Source organism: Camellia sinensis, chromosome 15, assembly GCF_055761805.1.
Source record: "Camellia sinensis isolate YWXY chromosome 15, ASM5576180v1, whole genome shotgun sequence".
NCBI classification, from domain to species: Eukaryota; Viridiplantae; Streptophyta; class Magnoliopsida; order Ericales; family Theaceae; genus Camellia; species Camellia sinensis.
In genome coordinates this window covers 36,103,527-36,121,977 of record NC_138975.1, presented here as the reverse complement: position 1 = coordinate 36,121,977, position 18,451 = coordinate 36,103,527, and the positions used below count along the sequence as shown (strand labels likewise).

Below are 18,451 nucleotides of genomic sequence, written 5' to 3'. Positions count from 1 at the left end.
CTGTTACAAGTGTGGCCAGCTGGGTCACAAGGTTTCTGTTTGCCCGCAGAAGGGTGGAGGTCAGAGAGCTGCTTCTTCTTCAGCTAGACCGCAGAGTCAGAGTTTGGGCAGGGGGCAGCCCTTGTCTTGTTATCAGTGTGGACAGCCTGGGCACCTGAAGAGGTTTTGCCCGCAGTTGAGTGCCACTTCGGGAGCGTCTGGTTCTAGGCAGACGCAGGGTTTTCAGCCAGCTCAGTCTGTACAGGCCTCGAGGGCCAATCCGGGAGCTTCGTCATCCCAGTCAGTGCAGCAGTCTTTTGCTCCGAGAGGTGAGCAGGTAGACCAGGGGCCTACGGGGCGCGTGTATGCTGTTACCGCGCAGGATTTAGTACCAGCTCCATCAGTAGTGAGAGGTACTTTTCTGTTTTGCAACTCGGTTGCTAATGTGTTGATAGACACGGGTGCATCTCATTCTTTTGTATCTGCTGCATTTGCATCTGTTTTGGAATTGGAGTTGGCATAGTTAGCATCTCCTATTTGTGTGGTATCGCCTTTGGGTGGTGAGTTGATCCTGAAACAGGGTGTGAGAGGATGTGATATAGAAGTCGCCGAATATAGGCTTCCTTTTCCGTTTGTTGTCATGCCCATGAAGGGTTTTGATGTTATTTTGGGTATGGACTGGTTATCGTCATACCGGGCTGTTATTGATTGCTACTGCCAGAGGGTCACGTTATGTACCTTGAGCGGGGAGTGGTTCCATTTCTTGGGAGACCGGGTTGGTAGTGTTTTGCCACCGGGGTATGATTCGCGAGGGCGAAGTGAGCTTAGTAGTCTACTTGCTAGCTTTGAGAGTAGTGAGTGTGTTGAGACACAGATTGTGTTGCCAAGGGTGGTTTGTGAGTATTCGGATGTCTTTCCCGAAGATCTTGTTAGTTTGCCACCTCACCGAGAGATAGAGTTCTCTATTGATTTAGTGCCCGGCACGGCGCCGATTTCTATGGCACCTTACCGTTTTGCTCCAGCAGAGTTGGTTGAGTTGAAAGTTCAGCTCCAGGAATTGCTAGACAAGGGTTTTGTTCGCCCTAGTGTTTCGCCGTGGGGAGCACCGGCCCTCTTTGTTAAAAAGAAAGATGGTGCCTTGAGATTGTGTATAGACTACCGGAAGTTGAATCGGGCTACGGTTAAGAATAAGTACCCTATGCCCCGTATAGATGATTTGTTTGACCAGTTGAAAGGTTCCCGTTGTTTCTCTAAGATAGACTTGAGATCGGGTTACCACCAGTTGAGGGTCAGGGAAGAGGATATTCCGAAGACGGCATTCCGTACGTGGTATGGCCATTATGAGTTTCTGGTGATGCCATTCGGGCTTACCAATGCACCGGCAGTCTTTATGGACTTGATGAACCGGATCTTCCGGGAGTTCTTAGACCGATTTGTGGTCGTCTTTGTGGACGACATCCTTATCTATTCGCCTTTAGAGGAGAAGCACGAGGAACACTTGAGAGTGGTGCTTGAGTTACTTAGAGCCCATAGGCTGTATGCCAAGTTTGGGAAGTGTGAATTCTGGCTGAGGGAAGTCAAATTCTTAGGCCACGTGGTATCCGGGGAAGGGGTGTCTGTTGATACATCCAAGGTTGAGGCAGTGCAAGATTGGGCACAGCCTAAGAGTGTGTTCGAGATCCGCAGTTTTCTGGGATTAGCTGGGTATTACCGTCGGTTTGTGAAAGATTTTTCCAGGTTAGCATCACCGTTGACTAGGCTGACTCGGAAAGGAGTCAAGTTTGTGTGGAGTGAGACTTGTGAAAAGTCGTTCCAAGAGCTGAAGGTTAGATTGACCACCGCTCCGGTGTTAATTATCCCGGAGAGAGGGTTGGGTTATGCGGTTTATTGTGATGCCTCACGAGAGGGTTTGGGTTGTGTATTGATGCAAGAAGGGAAAGTAGTAGCTTATGGCTCACGTCAGTTGAAAATACACGAAAAGAATTACCCTACACACGACCTAGAGTTAGCAGCTGTGATCTTTGCCTTGAAAATCTGGAGGCACTACCTTTATGGTGAGAAGTTCGAGGTGTTCTCGGACCATAAGAGTTTGAAGTATCTGTTTACACAGAGAGACTTGAATTTGAGGCAGAGGAGATGGATGGAGTTCATCGAGGATTATGATTTTGAGTTGCATTATCATCCGGGAAAGGCCAATGTTGTGGCCGATGCCCTTAGTAGGAAATCCATTAGTGATGTAGCTAGTATAGCCATCCGGGAATGGGAGATGTTGGGAGCACTTGGTGAGTTTGATTTGCTACTGGGCGAATCTGTTGAGGCTGCGGCCTTGTTTTCTGTTGTTGCACAGCCTACGCTTGTGATTAGAGTGTTAGAGGCACAGAGAGGTGACCTTGAGGTAGGATCCCTCCGAGAGAAGATCTCCAGTGGGAAAGTTGAAAAGGGTTTGACGGTGTATCCCGACCTGAGTGTGAGATACCGAGACCGTTTGTTTGTACCGGAGTCTTGCCGAGAGGAGGTACTCTGAGAGTTTCACCATTCGCGCCTTGCGGTGCATCTGGGAGGTACTAAGATGTATCAGGATTTGGGTCGCCAGTTTTGGTGGCGGGGTATGAAGAGAGATGTGGCGATTTTCGTATCGAAGTGCCTTACTTGCCAGCAAGTGAAGGCCGAGCATCAGAGGCCAGCGGGTTTGTTGCAACCCTTGCCTATTGCCGAGTGGAAGTGGGAGCATATCACTATGGACTTCGTTGTAGGTCTTCCGAGGACTCAGCGGGGTAGTGATGCTATTTGGGTGGTTGTAGACCGGTTGACTAAGTCGGCGTATTTCATTCCTATGCGCGTGAGAGATTCGGTGGATCATCTTGCCGATTTGTATGTTCGGGACGTAGTGAGATTGCACGGGGTCCCAGTGACGATCGTCTCAGATAGAGATCCTCGTTTTACTGCTAGGTTGTGGCAGAGTTGGCAGAGTGCCTTGGGCACTAAGTTGACCTTTAGTACGGCTTATCATCCTCAGACTGATGGGCAGTCCGAGCGTACTATTCAGATCCTCGAGGATATGCTTCGGGGTTGTGTCCTGGACTTTAGTGGGACGTGGGAGAGGCACTTGCCATTGGTAGAGTTTGCCTACAACAACAGTTTTCAGTCTAGCATCGGTATGGCACCATTTGAGGCCTTGTATGGTCGACCTTGTAGGTCTCCGGTTTGTTGGGCCGAGGTGGGTGATGCACCTTTGTTGGGTCCGGAGTTGGTTAGGGAAACGAGGGAGAAAGTTGAGCTTATTCGTAGGAGGCTTATTACAGCCCAGAGTCGACAAAAGAGTTACGCCGACCGTAGGAGGAGGCCTTTGGCGTTTGAAGTAGGTGATCATGTCTTTCTGAAAATATCACCTAGGCGAGGCCTGATGAGGTTTGGGAAGAGTGGGAAGTTATCCCCTCGGTTTATTGGTCCTTTTGAGATCCTTGAGAGGATTGGCGAGGTTGCTTATCGGTTAGCCTTACCGCCGCAGTTGTCTGGAGTGCATGACGTGTTTCATGTGAGTATGCTTCGGAAGTATGAGCCAGATCCATCACATGTGTTGGATTGGACCGATTTAGAGGTAGATGAGGATGCCTCGTATGAGGAGAGACCGATTCGGGTCTTGGATAGGCGGGATCAGATCCTGCGTGGCAAGACCATTCCTTTGGTGAAAGTTTTGTGGAAACATCACGGAGTGGAGGAAGCCACTTGGGAACGTGAGTTGGAAGTCCGAGAGAAATATCCGGACTTGTTTGTTGATATGTAATCTTGTAATTAAATTTTGTTGAACTTAAGAGCTTTTATATATGTCTTAAGTTGTGAAACATTGAAAATGTTTTGGTTATTGGAAGTATGTTTTGGAACTTGCCTCATATGGAAGTTGAATGTAACATTGTATATGTTGAATATATTGTTGAAATTGGAAAGTTAATGCATAATGCTAATGCATGTTGAAAGTACATATGTTGTTTACATATTGTGAAATGCCTCGTGTTAAATGGAGGGGGGTGACCGGTAATGGGTCGAATTGTCGAATGTTGAAATGTAACGTTGTTTAAAGTGGAGAAAAACTTGTTTTTGAAAACTTGTGCTTAATTTCGGGGACGAAATTCTTTAAGGGGGGGAGGTTATAGCGATCCCGGGTCTTACCCTTGTTGAATAGTGATCCGGACATGTGTCCGTGGATGTTAGTTGTGGTTTATTATCTTGGTTGCATCCTCTTTACTTCATATTTGAGTTATGGGATGTGTTGGGTGGGTTTGTTTCAGGTTGGTTGAGTTTAGAAACCAAAACTAGTTGCCCAGATTTTTGGCCTGTCCGCTCGAGCGGAGATGTTGGCGCTCGAGCGGGGAATACACCCATCCAGTATTTGTTGTGCAGTGTTGTACGCTCGAGCGGGAGTTTAGCCGCTCGAGCGGAAGTCTGTGAGTGGCCGCTCGAGCGGGGTGTTTTACGCTCGAGCGGAGACCTGGGTTAAAGTCCCGAATTTGTGACTCTTCAAATCACTTTTTCACTTTCTCTTCTCTCTCCTACTTTTCCAAAAACACCATTGTTGAGCCTCTCACTCTAGACTCTACCTTCTCTCTAGGTTTTGATCTAGTAGGAGTGATTTGCTCATCTTTGGCCTTTACAAAAAAGTTGTTGATCGTCGAGGGCTTCCTTTTGATCTGAAAATTTCGAGGTTTGGAGCATTTTGGTTTTGGTCTTCATCTCCTTTGAGGCTCCGGGTTTGAGGTAGGAATATCCTACTCCTCTCTATGAATTTTGTCTTTAAATTTTGGTATTTTGAGATGTTGGGGTTGGTTTCGTAATTTGGTAAAAGTTTGGGGCTTTTGTGCAATTTTACAAAAGTTGGGGTTTTACTCATAATAAACCTAGATGCATGTTTGGCTTAGAGAAATGGAATGAATGTTAAATCATTGATGAAAATGGGACCTAAGGGTTGAAATGTTAATTATGGGAATTGACCTAATTACATTGTTTAATTTATTGGGATAATTAATTGTGAAGAAAAGGGAAAATGAAATGTTGATTGAATATCCATTGTGCATTTATTTTCTGTTTAGAAATAATTGCTTTGGGCTATCGGTGGAGGATAGTCGTGATTGTTGTAGACAATGCATGTTGATTAGGCAAACTGAAACTAAACAATGAAATGTGTCATGGAACTTGACGGTTGATAGAATACATTAATTGTATGTATTGGGTGATTGTATATAGAACCATTGTGTTTGTATACGCTATGTGTAGAGGAGGAGATGGGGGATGTACTCCGCGGTTTAGGGGAAGATAGGGGATGTACCTCTAAACCGGATAGTGTTGGGAGAAGAAAGGGGATGAACTCCGTAGATACAGCTCATATGCTTGTCTAGAGAAGTGAAGATAGAGCTCATATGCTTGTCTTTGTGAAGTGTGGATATAGCTTATATGCATATCTGTGGATATTGTTGTTATACATATCTGTTGTAGAATGTGATATAGCTTATATGCTTATCTGAATGTGGGATATAGTTTTTATACATATCTGTGGAAATGATGATAGAGCTAGCATGCTTGTCTATTGAAAAAGGGAAAATGAAAAGTGACTTGGACTCATTAGTCGGTTGACATAAATGTGTGATTTATGTGATTGTATCAGTGTTGGCCATCTATCAATTGCTAATATTTTAGTCATTGTTCATGGTTGGTTTAGTGTATTTCTACTGAGCTGTGGCTCACCCTATATGGGAATATCATTTTCAGGTGCAGGAAGCATGCCACCTCCAAGGACATAGCTTGGGAGGCTTGAGACGGACATAATGATGTCGTTTTACTTTTTGATGTATTACATGTAAATACAAGCCAAGGGCTTAATGTGTATGAGTTAGTACTCTTTTGTTGTAACCAAGTGTTAACTTGGAAAGCTGTAAGCCCGTAGGGCATTTTGCTTTTATTGTTAACATGTAATACTTTATGTAATGAAACACTGATGAATGGAAGAATGTGGTTATTTCATATGTTAATGAATGTGTTATTTGATGGGTTTATTGTTATTATTTTGAGGGCGTTACAATTTTCAACTCTTAAAGCGAACATATTTAAACAAGGTAAGTGTGACATTAATGAAATTGTTCTTACCAAAAAGCAAACGTCGGATGCCCAACTTAGATTCCCAAGAGTTGTGACAGTTTGGTTACTACGTTATTAAGATGCTCGACCTTTGTATTTGTCTCCTCCCTTGCCTTTTGTCCCTCCTCCCACTCTTTCAACATCTCATTGGCTAATTGAATGCTCTCCTCTCGCTCTTTCAACAGCTCATTGTAACATCTCTCGCGCTCCTCTCGCTCTTTCATTAACTCGTCATGATCTTTTTGTCGCTTCTCACGAAGTGCCTCCACCTCAGCTCACATTGCCTTCATGTCCTTATTGTGTGCTCGTGATGCAGCTATGGTAGAGGGTTGTGGGCCACTCCCAAATCCAAGCAAGTACCTTTTCTTCTGTCCAAGCACTTGCCTTGAAAGCTCCTCATATGTTAATGGCGTCCCCGACTCGATGGCAGCCGCTTGTACATTGACCATCTCTTGCTATCATTGCAAGTAAATAAGACAAAAAAAGCTAACTAACATATATGTATTATTGGGTACTAAGTACAGTCATATTGAATACATATATTTCCTTGTCACATACTTACATGCAGCTCACGGCATTTCGGATGGATCCAGTCATTCGTTTTCTTTGAAGTGTGGCTATCCTCATAGAGCTTAGGAAAATCCAACTTTCCATTTTTTGCTACCTGTTAACACATCAACGTATAAATCAATGACACTTTAAGCAGATTTTTACAAACAGATTTGTTGTAGACAGATTTGTATGATTACAGAGTTTTTGTAGACAGATTTGTAGTTTAGACAGATTCTTTGCAAATAGATTTGTATAGACAAATTTTCATTAACAGATTTTTAAACAAATTTCTGGACAGATTTGGAGACAGATTTTTAGACAAATTTGCAGCCAGATTTTCAAACAGATTTGCAACCAGATTTGGAAATAGAGGCAGCAGTATTCTAGTTTACACAATTTTCACAAGTGGCAATGGACGCAGATCTCCTTAACGTAACTGCAATGGCATGCCCTGCTTTTCCATTTTGCCCTCTGGCAATAACTGAAGTTGAGCGTGAAATACCTGACATCCTAAAGTGGGTTCATGCTATATTTGAGAAGGTATATTAATGAAGCTACAAGTATTAACAAATCCAGCAAAGTAGCTGGAAATGGTTTTCGATTAAGGTCATATTGTTAGGTTGGGTAATGATGCTTGTTAACCAGATGGACTTTTATGATTTCAGGTTGGTCTTGAATATAATGAATCTATAGTGATAATGATAACTGGTTGTCCTAATGGTTGTGCTACACCCTACATGGCTGAACTTGGATTAGTTGGTGATGGTCCTAATTGTTATCAGGTATTTAACGTTTTGATGTACTTGAATTTCACTTTTTATTGGGTCTCAAAACCCCTCAGGTATTTAAAATTCTAATTTATCGTCCTTTTAGGCAAACTGCATAAGAGATTGTTGGATTTGTCTCTATTGTCTTCACACCATTACAAATCTTGATGTGGGATTATAGACAATTTAGGCTAGGGGTTAATGTAGAATACAATTATTTGTATCAGGGATTTGAGAAACTCCAGGAATTGGTTGACAAATGGGAAGGTCCAGTGGATAAACTTGAAGCTCTTTAAAGAGACTAATGAGGCTTTGGTGAACTTGCAAGGCTCCAAAATGCTCATCAATTAGCTATGGAAGTCATTCACATTTTATCAGTTGCCAACTAAATAGTGAAGGTGACAAAAAGTTAACTCATGCTCACTTTCCCTACTAGTACTATTCAGTAACAGCTGAAACAAGTGGAGATTGGATTTTGGTATCCTTAACAGATTTTTTTCAGACAGTTTTTTTCCAGACAGTAGATGTTCAAAACAGAGTTTGCAGATAGAGTTTGTAGACAGATTTTTAGACAGAGTTTGTATACTTTTTTTTTGAAGACAGATTTGTATAGTTATTATGTGTACTTATTTTTTTCAGGCAGATTTGTAGACAGAGTTTTTGCAGACAGCAACAACCTGTGGTGTTGAAAACATACTTATTTTGGCCTTTATTTATTTATTTTTTATTTTTTGGTATATGAGCTCTATTATGTGTTTCATTTACAATTTCAATACAACTACTTACCTAGAGAGTAGAAAAAAACGCGAGAAATGGAAACATAGCTCTTCTTCTTTTGCTTTATAGTTTAGTAACAGTACTAATATAGCCATAATTGCCCCAAAAAATCACAACATATCATTTTCATATCCAAACAACATATAATGGATTTAATTTTAAATAAAATCAATCTCACCATAGCATCCATTGCGATAGGAAATGAGCGAGAGCCATTGGTATGATTGTACGGCAATTGACTTCTATTACTCTTGCGAGCTTTTGACCGTTTCTAAAAATAAGACAAGCAGATAAACAATTTTTTGGTAAATATTAAGGCATATCACATTTTCGCATAGATGTATGTACTCTATCTAGTCTATTATTTTACCTGGTGAGATGCATCTTGCCATGCCACATCGATCAAATGCTTCCAATCATCTAAACTCACCCCTAGAGGCGGATGAGCATAGATCTCATCACGTGGAAGTCCCTCTAACAATTCGAATTCTTGCATCAAGGTGTACCTCCAATCTTTGTACAACCCATAGGCCTTCTTATTCACAATCTATTGTGCTTATAAGTCATTGTAGAAATCGTTTCCAATTTGAAACTTGTCCTACAAGAATAACAAATGGAAATTGTAATAATTAAATAAAAGTCTTTCTTATAAGCATACATAATACAATTACATCTTGTGGACAAGTAATATCAGTTACAAGAACAGCTTGGATGACGGCAGATTTTGTAGTCTCATCCAGATCCAACCATGACTTGACATCTTTCACAGGGCACAAGGTCCTAATTTGAATTCCTAACTCGTTAGTTGCTGGAGTGGCATACTTTCCAGTCATTGCGTTCAACTCACGATTTGTTTATCTCAAGCTCAAGCTTAAAGTATGAGTACGATTCGTTCATCCAATTTCTGCAAATCTGAACGCCTCAATGTCTTTGAACATAATTGTTCGAAGAAGTTTCCCAACTCAAACAGTGTCTTTCCGATTTCCATATTAAGGTAGCCACGCATCCCAATTGGAAGAAGTCGTTGTATAAGGACATGACTGTCATGACTTTTGAGGCCAGATAATTTTCCAGCTTGAGCGGTCACGCAATTGGAGATATTTGCTGCATAGCCATTAGGGTACTTCATTGATTTCAAGAAATCACAAAAGCCTTCTTTCTCTTTCACAGACAATGTGTACAATGCGGTAGGCTTCTCAAAGGACCCATTAGAACGCCTCTTCAAGTGTAACTCTTTACGTAGTTTCATGTCCTCCAAATCTAAGCGTGCTTTGTCTGTGTCCTTGTTCTTTCCATCTATGCTCAAAAGTGTCCCAACGACATTGTCACATATATTCTTTTCAATATGCATGACATCAAGGTTGTGTCGAAGCTTCAACGTTTTCCAATAGGGCAAGTCAAACATAATGCTTCTCTTGCTCCAATTCAAATTTTGATGTTCATTCCTTTGTCATTTTCGATTTTGTGGGTGCTTTCCATACGGCTTGTAAGTCCTAGAATCAATTTGCTCTAGTATTTGGTCCCCCGATAAGTCCAAAGGTTTGGACCTATGCTCCGTTTGACCATTGAAGAGCTTACTTGTTCGCCAAGTGTGGTTCTCAGGCAAGTGGCGATGAGCACCCATATACCCTATTTTACTTTGTAATCCCTGGGACGATGCATTATTGTTACAATTAGGGCAAGCCAAGTAACCCTTTGTACTCCACCCTGACATGTTACCGTACGTAGGGAAGTCATTTATGGTCCACATTATCGCCGCATGCATTCTAAAAATTTGCCCGTTCGATGCATCATATGTTTGCACACCATGCTCCCACAAATTCTTCAATTCTTCTATTAATGGTTGCAAGTAAACATCAATGTCTCTTCCAGGTGTCGAACGTCCGGGAATAAGCAATGACATTATGCAGTATGGCTCTTTCATACACTTCCACGGTGGGAGATTGTAAGGCATTAAGATTACGGGCCACATTCTATATGATGTGCTCATATTTCTAAATGGATTGAAACCATCTGTTGCCAGCCCTAACCTTACATTTCGAGAGTTATCAAAAAACGTCGGATGTTGCTTATCAAAGTCTTTCCATGCTTCACCATCGGCCGGATGCCTTAATATGTCATCATCCACACGCTTCTCATTTTGCCATCTCATATCTGCGGCTATTTTTTTGGACATATACAGTCTTTTCAACCTCGGTGTCAAAGGAAAGTACCGCAATACCTTGTGTGGAATCTTTTTACCACCATCATCGTTGAACTTGTATCTACATGCGTCACATGTAGGGCATTTCTCCAAATTTGCACTCTCCTTCCAAAATAGTGCACAATCATTCTTGCACGAATGAATTGTTTCACATCCCAAACCCAAGTCACGAAAGAACTTCTTACCATCATAGAGTGTCCATGGAAGTGTTTGATCACATTCTGGTAGAATGTCCTTGAATACCTGCATAACCATATCGAATGACTTGTTGCTCCATTTGTTGTACACCTTCACATGACGCATCTTAATGACGAATGATAACACAGAAAACTTTGCACATGTCGGGTAAACTTTGCGTTGTGCATCTTCGAATAACCTAGTGAACTTATGCAAATCCTCCCTCTCCAAACCAATAGGTTCCTCATCGGTATGATCATCCATAAGACCACTCACGTAAATTTCTTCCAACATAATAGGCAATTCATCCATGGGCAGATCATCGATATCTGTCATACATTCGCCACTACCTCCACAGTGGTCATTTGATACACTAGGACGAGACACGGGAACATGTTCCCCGTGGTGCACCCAAGTGATATACGAAGATTCCATTCCTCTTCGGATCAAGTGCATCCACACAACTTGTCTGCTATATTTTGTGCCATTAATGCAATCGACACACGGACACCTAATTTCATCATCTACGCCTACATTTGCCGTAGCAAAATCAAGTAATGACTTCACTCCTTGTTGATACTCTTTACTTGTCAACCTATTATTTATCTTCATCCAACTCTTGTCCATTTTGTCACCTACAACTCACACAAAGATTAACCAAGGAACAAATGAGAACGCGCATTTCAAGTTGAGAAAGATTATGTTGTTTTTCATTCACTGTTTGGCTTGTCACATAAATCTCTTTTAGGGTGGGACCAAATGACACAATTTGTACCATGCAATGCGTAATTATGGAAGTTAACTTCAGAAATGACCCGTAATTTTGGACCACTAGATAGCATAACTAGTAGAGCACTAGTACTAGTGAAACCATATGGTCAATAATAGAATGATATATCAAAAGAATCAAAACCATTTTTATGCTCTCAACAGTGTGTGTGCATGACATGATAAGCATTTTATAGTCACTGTCTCAACTATTTTGAGTTGCATAGTTAGAAGGCCAAGGAGAAGAGGTATTAAGGGATTCTTCATTCTTGCTAAGTTAAATAACTGGTCCGAGTCTTATTTGTAGTTTGCAAGCAATATAATATTTTTATCTATAAATGTAAGTAATGGAAACTTTGGGAACTTAACTCATATTTGTGAACCTATTGAGATGCATCAATTTGCTCAAGATAACCAAGGGAAACACTTTATACATGACGGTGACATACCCTAGTTTTTGCAAACACAATTTAAAATATTAAGGATGGTGTTTGTTAAAATTAACACACAAAACAATGCGCCAAATGCAAACTCCAAAAAAGTACTAAAATAATGATTGATTATTGCACTCTCAAGCCAGAAGAATAAGGAATGGATCACATCATTTATCTAATTCTTATGTGAATACGGGACAGAAGGAATAAGTTAACCGACCTTGAACCTTCAATTAATCCAAAACGAAGTTAGGATAAATTACATTGAGCTCTCTAAAAATTTAAAGTACTACTCCATAGTTGCATGTTTTGTGCAACCATGCTTGATGCTATTGTTCTTCTTCTTCTGTTATGAAAAACAAAGAACCTACTTTGATGAAATGTTTCAGGATATACTCAATTTATGGACAACTGAGACCTATAACCATAAATAAATTCAAGAACAGAGAGAGAGAGAGAGACAGAGAGAGATCCATTGATGCATTGCATCATAATCTTTGTTGAAAGAGAAAACACGGGAAGGGAAGGGAGGGTGGCAGTGGGTTCACATGGATTCACATACTGACACTATTGCCCATTGTGTCAATAGTAGTAGGACATTGAGTTAGTGAGTTTACAGCAATTTACAAATGTCCCTTTCAAAGAAAATGACCCATTTCCAAGGAGAACACACTCAACAACACCACCACCCACCCTACCCCATCATTTTGTTCTCTTCTCTCTTCCAATAATCCCATCTCTTTGGCTTCTTCCCTCTCTTCATGTTTCTACTTCCATTCTTATCTCTCTCTCTCTCTCTCTCTTTCTCTCTCTTTTCTATTCATTTAGACTCTGTTTAGATCATGAATTAGATAAATGAATTTGATTTTTGAGAAATTCTCTCTGCAATCTAAAAGATCAATGGCTATTTACTATGAAAATTTATCTAAATTTCTTCTTCAAACTTACAAATATTAAAAAGAAAACAGAATATTTTCACAAACATAATCAAGTTAAGAATATTTTGACAACCATAATCAATTCTCTCTGCAATCTAAAAGATCAATGACACTTCATACATACTACTACTACAAGACATTGCCATAGTTTTTGTGGCAAATTGCTTGATTCATCCCAAGCATTGCCCTATGTTTTAATTTCAATCACATTTCAATAACAATGCCCTAATTTTCAGCATTTCCTATATGATTTCTGTGTGTTTTCACATATATATATATATATATATGTATGTATGTGTGTGTGTGTGTGTGTGTGTGTAAACAGAGATAGAAAGAAAGAGAGGGAAATCGAGAGGGAGATACAGAGAGAGGGAGAGATAGATGCGAAATGGAGGACATACCTGGAAGGGAGTTTGGGGGATGATCCAGCAAGCCTTGCGATGATGGCGATGGAGACAAAGCTATAGAGAAGAGGGCAGAGGTGTGAGTGAGACCCAGTGACAGAGGCGTGAGTGTACCAGTGTATAATCGAGTACATATGGAATAAAGGTTGTGTATATATGATTTGTGTGTGTGCATATATGTGTGTGTGTGTAAACAGCGAGAGCAAGAAAGAGGGAAACCGAGAGGCCTCTATGAGAAGGAGGCATAATTCGAGAGGGAGATACAGAGAGATAAAGAGAGAGAGAGAGGCGACATGGAGGACATACCTGGGAGGGAGTTCGGGGGATGATCCAGCAAGCCTTGCAGTGATGGCGATGGAGACAAAGCAGAATCGGATGCAGGAGTGCAAGAGGGAGGGAAATGAACTACTTTTGCAATAAAAATAAAACAAACAAATATTTATTACCGACCAAAATTAATTTTCATCGCTAATAAATTTAAGAAAAATCTAATATTCCCTCCAAAATTGAAATAGTCGCCAAAACCCAATCATTTCCACGACTAACACACAATTAGTAGCCAAAAATTAAATAAATACGAATTAAAAAATTATAATAGCCAAAAGACTCTGCAATTCGCGACGAACATCATATTTAGTCGCCGAAAATTATATTTTCAACGACTAACACGTAGTTAGTCGCCAAAAGTGAAGACAATTTTGACTACGGATTATTTTAGTAGCGAAATAGCGGACTTTTACCGACCAAAAAAGCTTAGTAGCTAATAAGTGACCATTTGGCAACCAAATATTGTTTGGTAGCTAATGTGTGAACCATTGGCAACCAACAAATTTTTAGTAGCTAATGTGTACCCCTTTGGCGACTAAATTTAGTTTAGTCGGCAAAATTAGTCGCATAATCTGTTTTTTGTTGTAGTGACAATTAACCCATAATGACATGACAAATAGGTTATCTCCTTCAAATCATAAATAATTAAAAATATATAAATTATGTCTTCGGTGATTAAATTTGTGATAAATAAAAAATTAACACATAATTTATCATATTATTGTGAATTTTAATACATTAAGGCCTATTTTAAAAATTAATTTTTAATATTTTTTTTATAAAAGTACATTTTTTGACTTTTTAACTATTTTAATCAAAATAACCCAAATTGTGTTTGGTTTATGAATTTGAATAGAAATTTAGAAAATAAAAAAAATAAAAAAATAAGTAAAATATAATTACATTCATACAAGTTTTCTTTTCCTATTTTTAAATCTTTACTTAAATTTATGAACCAAACATTTTTTTTTTTTTTGGTACAAGAAAATCCTCACATCCTCTTGCAGATCCAAGGCAACACTCGTGGCGAAAACACCAAGGTGTCCTGTTGTTCATTCCAAACCAAAAACTATAACATGGGAGCTTGCATCGACCCCTCAACACAAGTTCCGTTTAAGACTTGCATAGTGGGAGAAAATTGAACCCACACTAAATACTATGTTGATAGCAACTTGAGTGTTACTTAAATTTGTGATATCGACCAAAGTCCATATCCACTTTTGTTGACCTTATTCATAGTTTGGTATGCAAAAAGCATAGGTTTCTCATTGTGGAAAAATTTAGGATAAATGATAAATTGAACCATTAGTCTATGTTCGATAAATTACATCATTAATTTAGGTAATTTAAGTGAAGAGTCACTTTAGTTATCGAAGTTTTAATTTAAATAACTTGAATGCTACAATTTCAATTTTGTTGAAGTGTAATTCCTCCATCACTTATTGTTAAAATTTTGAATGGAAAAAACTATGTACAAATTAGAGAAACCAAAATGAAATTCTAAACAAACTATAGGGATCATCGATGTAATAAATAAGTTACACCAATGGTCGCTATAGTTTTATTTGAATTTCACTTTGATTCCTTTAGTTTTGTACACGATTTTTTTTCCATTCAAAACGTTAGCAATCCATGACAAAGAGAGACTATATTTCAACAAAATTAAAAATGTAGATTAAAACTGCGAAGATTAAAATAAAATTTTGCTCAAACTAAAAGAACTAGTCGTATAATTTACCCAAAAATTTGCTGCCTTGTCCAGGAGATTAATGTTTTGGGACCAGTCGTATACTGAAAAAATTGTACAGTTACATACACAATAAATCTGCACATATAGATTACTAAACAACTACATAAGTTGTAAATGTAGAATGTAAGTTTTGAAGCGTTATTATTATTTTGTAATGTTGTGATAGCTCTATGTTGTACTGTATCTTTCCGTTAATATATTGTTGCAGTTATGTTTTCCTCAAAAAAGTTGTGAGTGTAATAAATAAATAAATTATTTGACAATCAAACATGATGATTTTTATTAGTATGCCTGGAGGGTAACTTACTGTCTCAGATTTGGGTTAAGAATGGAGTGTGATGAAAATTAAAAGGGTTATTATGGGGGCCATGTGCAAAATGCATCTAAATCACATATTAGTATTTCTAAGTAATTTTTGAGTAAATTTTTCTAAATTTGTAATATTGCTCTATTTTTATTAGATGTTGAAATAGAACGCTGTATATTTTACCACAAAATGTATAGTGAAGTACTAGACCATCCTATATAGAGTATACCCCGAAGTACTCCTACGGACAATCTTTTCCTTCTACCTTTTCAAATCCATGATCTAAACATACCTTAAATGGAATGCCATACTTACCATCCGTTACAAAATAACATGACACCTCCTAAAGCACCATGTAAAGTAAAGTACGTAAATTTTCTTCTTGTTTCGCATAACACTCTGCAAAATTTCCAGATTCTACATATGTTTAGGACCCTACTGCAATAGTCAGCAAGCTCTGCAAAATTTCAAGAAATAACAGAGGTGTCAGAGAATCAATTTGGGTTTACGCCTGGTAGGTCAGCAATGGAAGCGATCTATCTTTTAAGGAGAGTAATAGAAAAGTATAAAGAAAAGAAAAGAGACATTCATATGGTGTTTATTGACCTTGAGAAAGCATATGATAGAGTGCCCCGGGATATCATATGGTGGGTGTTAGAGAAGAAATGGGTGACAAAAGGTTATATTGACGTGATTAGGGACATGTATGAAGGGGTGGTGACCACTATTAGATCGCCAGCTGGAGAGACAAATGAATTTCCTATCACTGTAGGGTTACACCAAGGATCTACCTTAAGTCCTTATCTTTTTGCTTTAGTTATGGACGAGTTGACGAGAAATATTTAGGATGACGTGCCATGGTGTATGCTTTTTGCAAACGATATTGTGCTAGTGGATGAGACTAGAGAAGGAGTTAATACAAAGTTGGAGATTTGGAGAACAGCTCTTGAATCTAAAGGATTCCGGATAAGCAGAACTAAGACAGAGTACATGGAGTGTAAATTTAGTAATAGTAATAATGAAAGCAGATGAGAAGTGAAGATTGAGAACCAAGAACTGCCTAAGAGTGAACATTTTCGTTATTTAGGGTCGATTATCACAACAATAGGAGAGATTGATGCAGATGTGGCCCATAGGATTAAGGCGGGATGGTGTAAGTGGAGAAGTGCGTCTGGGGTATTGTGCGATAAACGAATACCCACTAGACTAAAAGGTAAATTCTATAGAACGGCTATTAGACTAGCTATGTTGTATAGGACAGAGTGTTGGGCAACCAAGAAACAACATGTAGATAAGATGAATGTGGCTGAGATGAGGATGCTAAGGTGGATGTGTGGTAAGATTAGACAAGACAAAATTAGGAATGAGTGTATTCGGGAATGGGTAGGAGTAGTACCGATAGAAGATAAGTTGAAAGAAAATCGATTGAGATGGTTTGGTCATATTCAACGGAGACCAACAGAGGCAGTAGTGAAGAGATGCGATGCTGTAACGGTAGATGGAAGTGTTAGGGGACGGGGTAGGCCTAGATTAACATTGGCTAGCGTTATAAATAGAGATATGAATCTACTTAATTTGCCTAATGAAATGGCCTTTGATAGGGCCGCGTGGAGAAGAAGAATTCATGTAGCCGACCCCATTTGATGGGACGTAAGGCTTTGCTTGGTTTGGTTTGGTTTGGTTTAGCAATATTTCCAATCAAAGCATGAAATGAAATGAAAAATAAGTAACCAATAATGGTTACTAATTCACTGTTCTTCATTCATAAGCAACACGAAGCTAGCACTGTTACAACATTTGCCATACTAGTCCATGCAAACAAACAATAGCTAATAATACAAAAGGCCTAATAGCTTGTAAAAAGTATCAGAAACAAAATAATAGCTATTACAGAACATTTGCCATACTTCTCCATGGAAACAAATCATTGCTAATTATATAGAAGTCTTAATAGCTTGTGAAGAGTATCAAAAACAAAATAATAACTACCTCCCTTAATTAGATAAAACCACCTTTCTCGCCAGTATGGGTTGATGTAAAGGGGAGTAGCGAATCCAAACAAGAAAGTGATGCATGTTCCAACAAAACTTGCTTAAATACAATTGGATCGATATCATACCATTTCCCCTCAGTTTCATCTAAGGATGTTGTTGTTGGCGAATAAACAATGGTTGTTCAATTTTTCTCCGATGGCGGTCCACAAAGAAATAAATTTCTCTCATAACTTCTCGCTTTGAAAGTCCCAAACATGTGATTTCCCATATGGTATTTTACCCAATAAATTATTGTGAGCCACAATGAATCTATCCTTCTATCTTTTGTTCCAGAAACTAATTAGTTTAGGCAACTATATATGTCGGATGTGTAGGGAAAGAGAGAGAAACATATGCGTTGACCAAGAAATTTCAGCAAAATCAACAGTTTGTTTAGTGGTAAGAGTGGAGGTAAAGGTGGACGATGATGGTGGTGGGGATGGAGAGAAAGGTGGAAGCTATTGCTGCTACTGTCATTGTGAAGCCTCTGTATTGACCATACCCTATTAAACCTCTCAAGAGATGGAACCCTTTGTCCACCAACATCCATAACTACTATAACCCAAATCACACACCGTTACCTAACACCGCTGACAATTGTTTCAACACCAATTACTGTGAAATCCTCTTCTTCCATCATGAACCGCAAAACCCTTTCTTCCATCGACAATTTTGAATCACATAAGAAATGGTTAATAGGGATGCAAATGAACTAAACTATTCACGAACAGGCTCGGTTCGCCTCGAGATGAGCTCGAGCTCGAATATTAGGCTTATTTAGTAAATAAACCGAATTTGAGCTCAAATAAATTTGGCTTGTTTACCTTTATTTAAATTATATAATAAATATATTATTTATATATTAAATAATATAAATAATATTAAAAAAATCTTATCGAGCTGAGTTGA

General features: G+C 39.1%; 1 protein-coding gene across 1 annotated transcript; it reads right to left on the bottom strand.

Moving 5' to 3' along the window:
* Window positions 1-9,072: 9,072 nt before the first annotated feature.
* LOC114258770 (uncharacterized) lies at window positions 9,073-18,206 on the bottom strand. The gene is made up of 6 exons (XM_082908160.1): window positions 18,124-18,206; window positions 13,432-13,530; window positions 13,123-13,182; window positions 11,357-11,442; window positions 10,237-11,216; window positions 9,073-9,573 (listed from the first exon to the last, which is right to left on the bottom strand). Exons 1-6 carry the CDS (start codon window positions 18,204-18,206, stop codon window positions 9,073-9,075), a joined length of 1,809 nt encoding a protein of 602 aa, XP_082764286.1.
* Window positions 18,207-18,451: the final 245 nt, after the last annotated feature.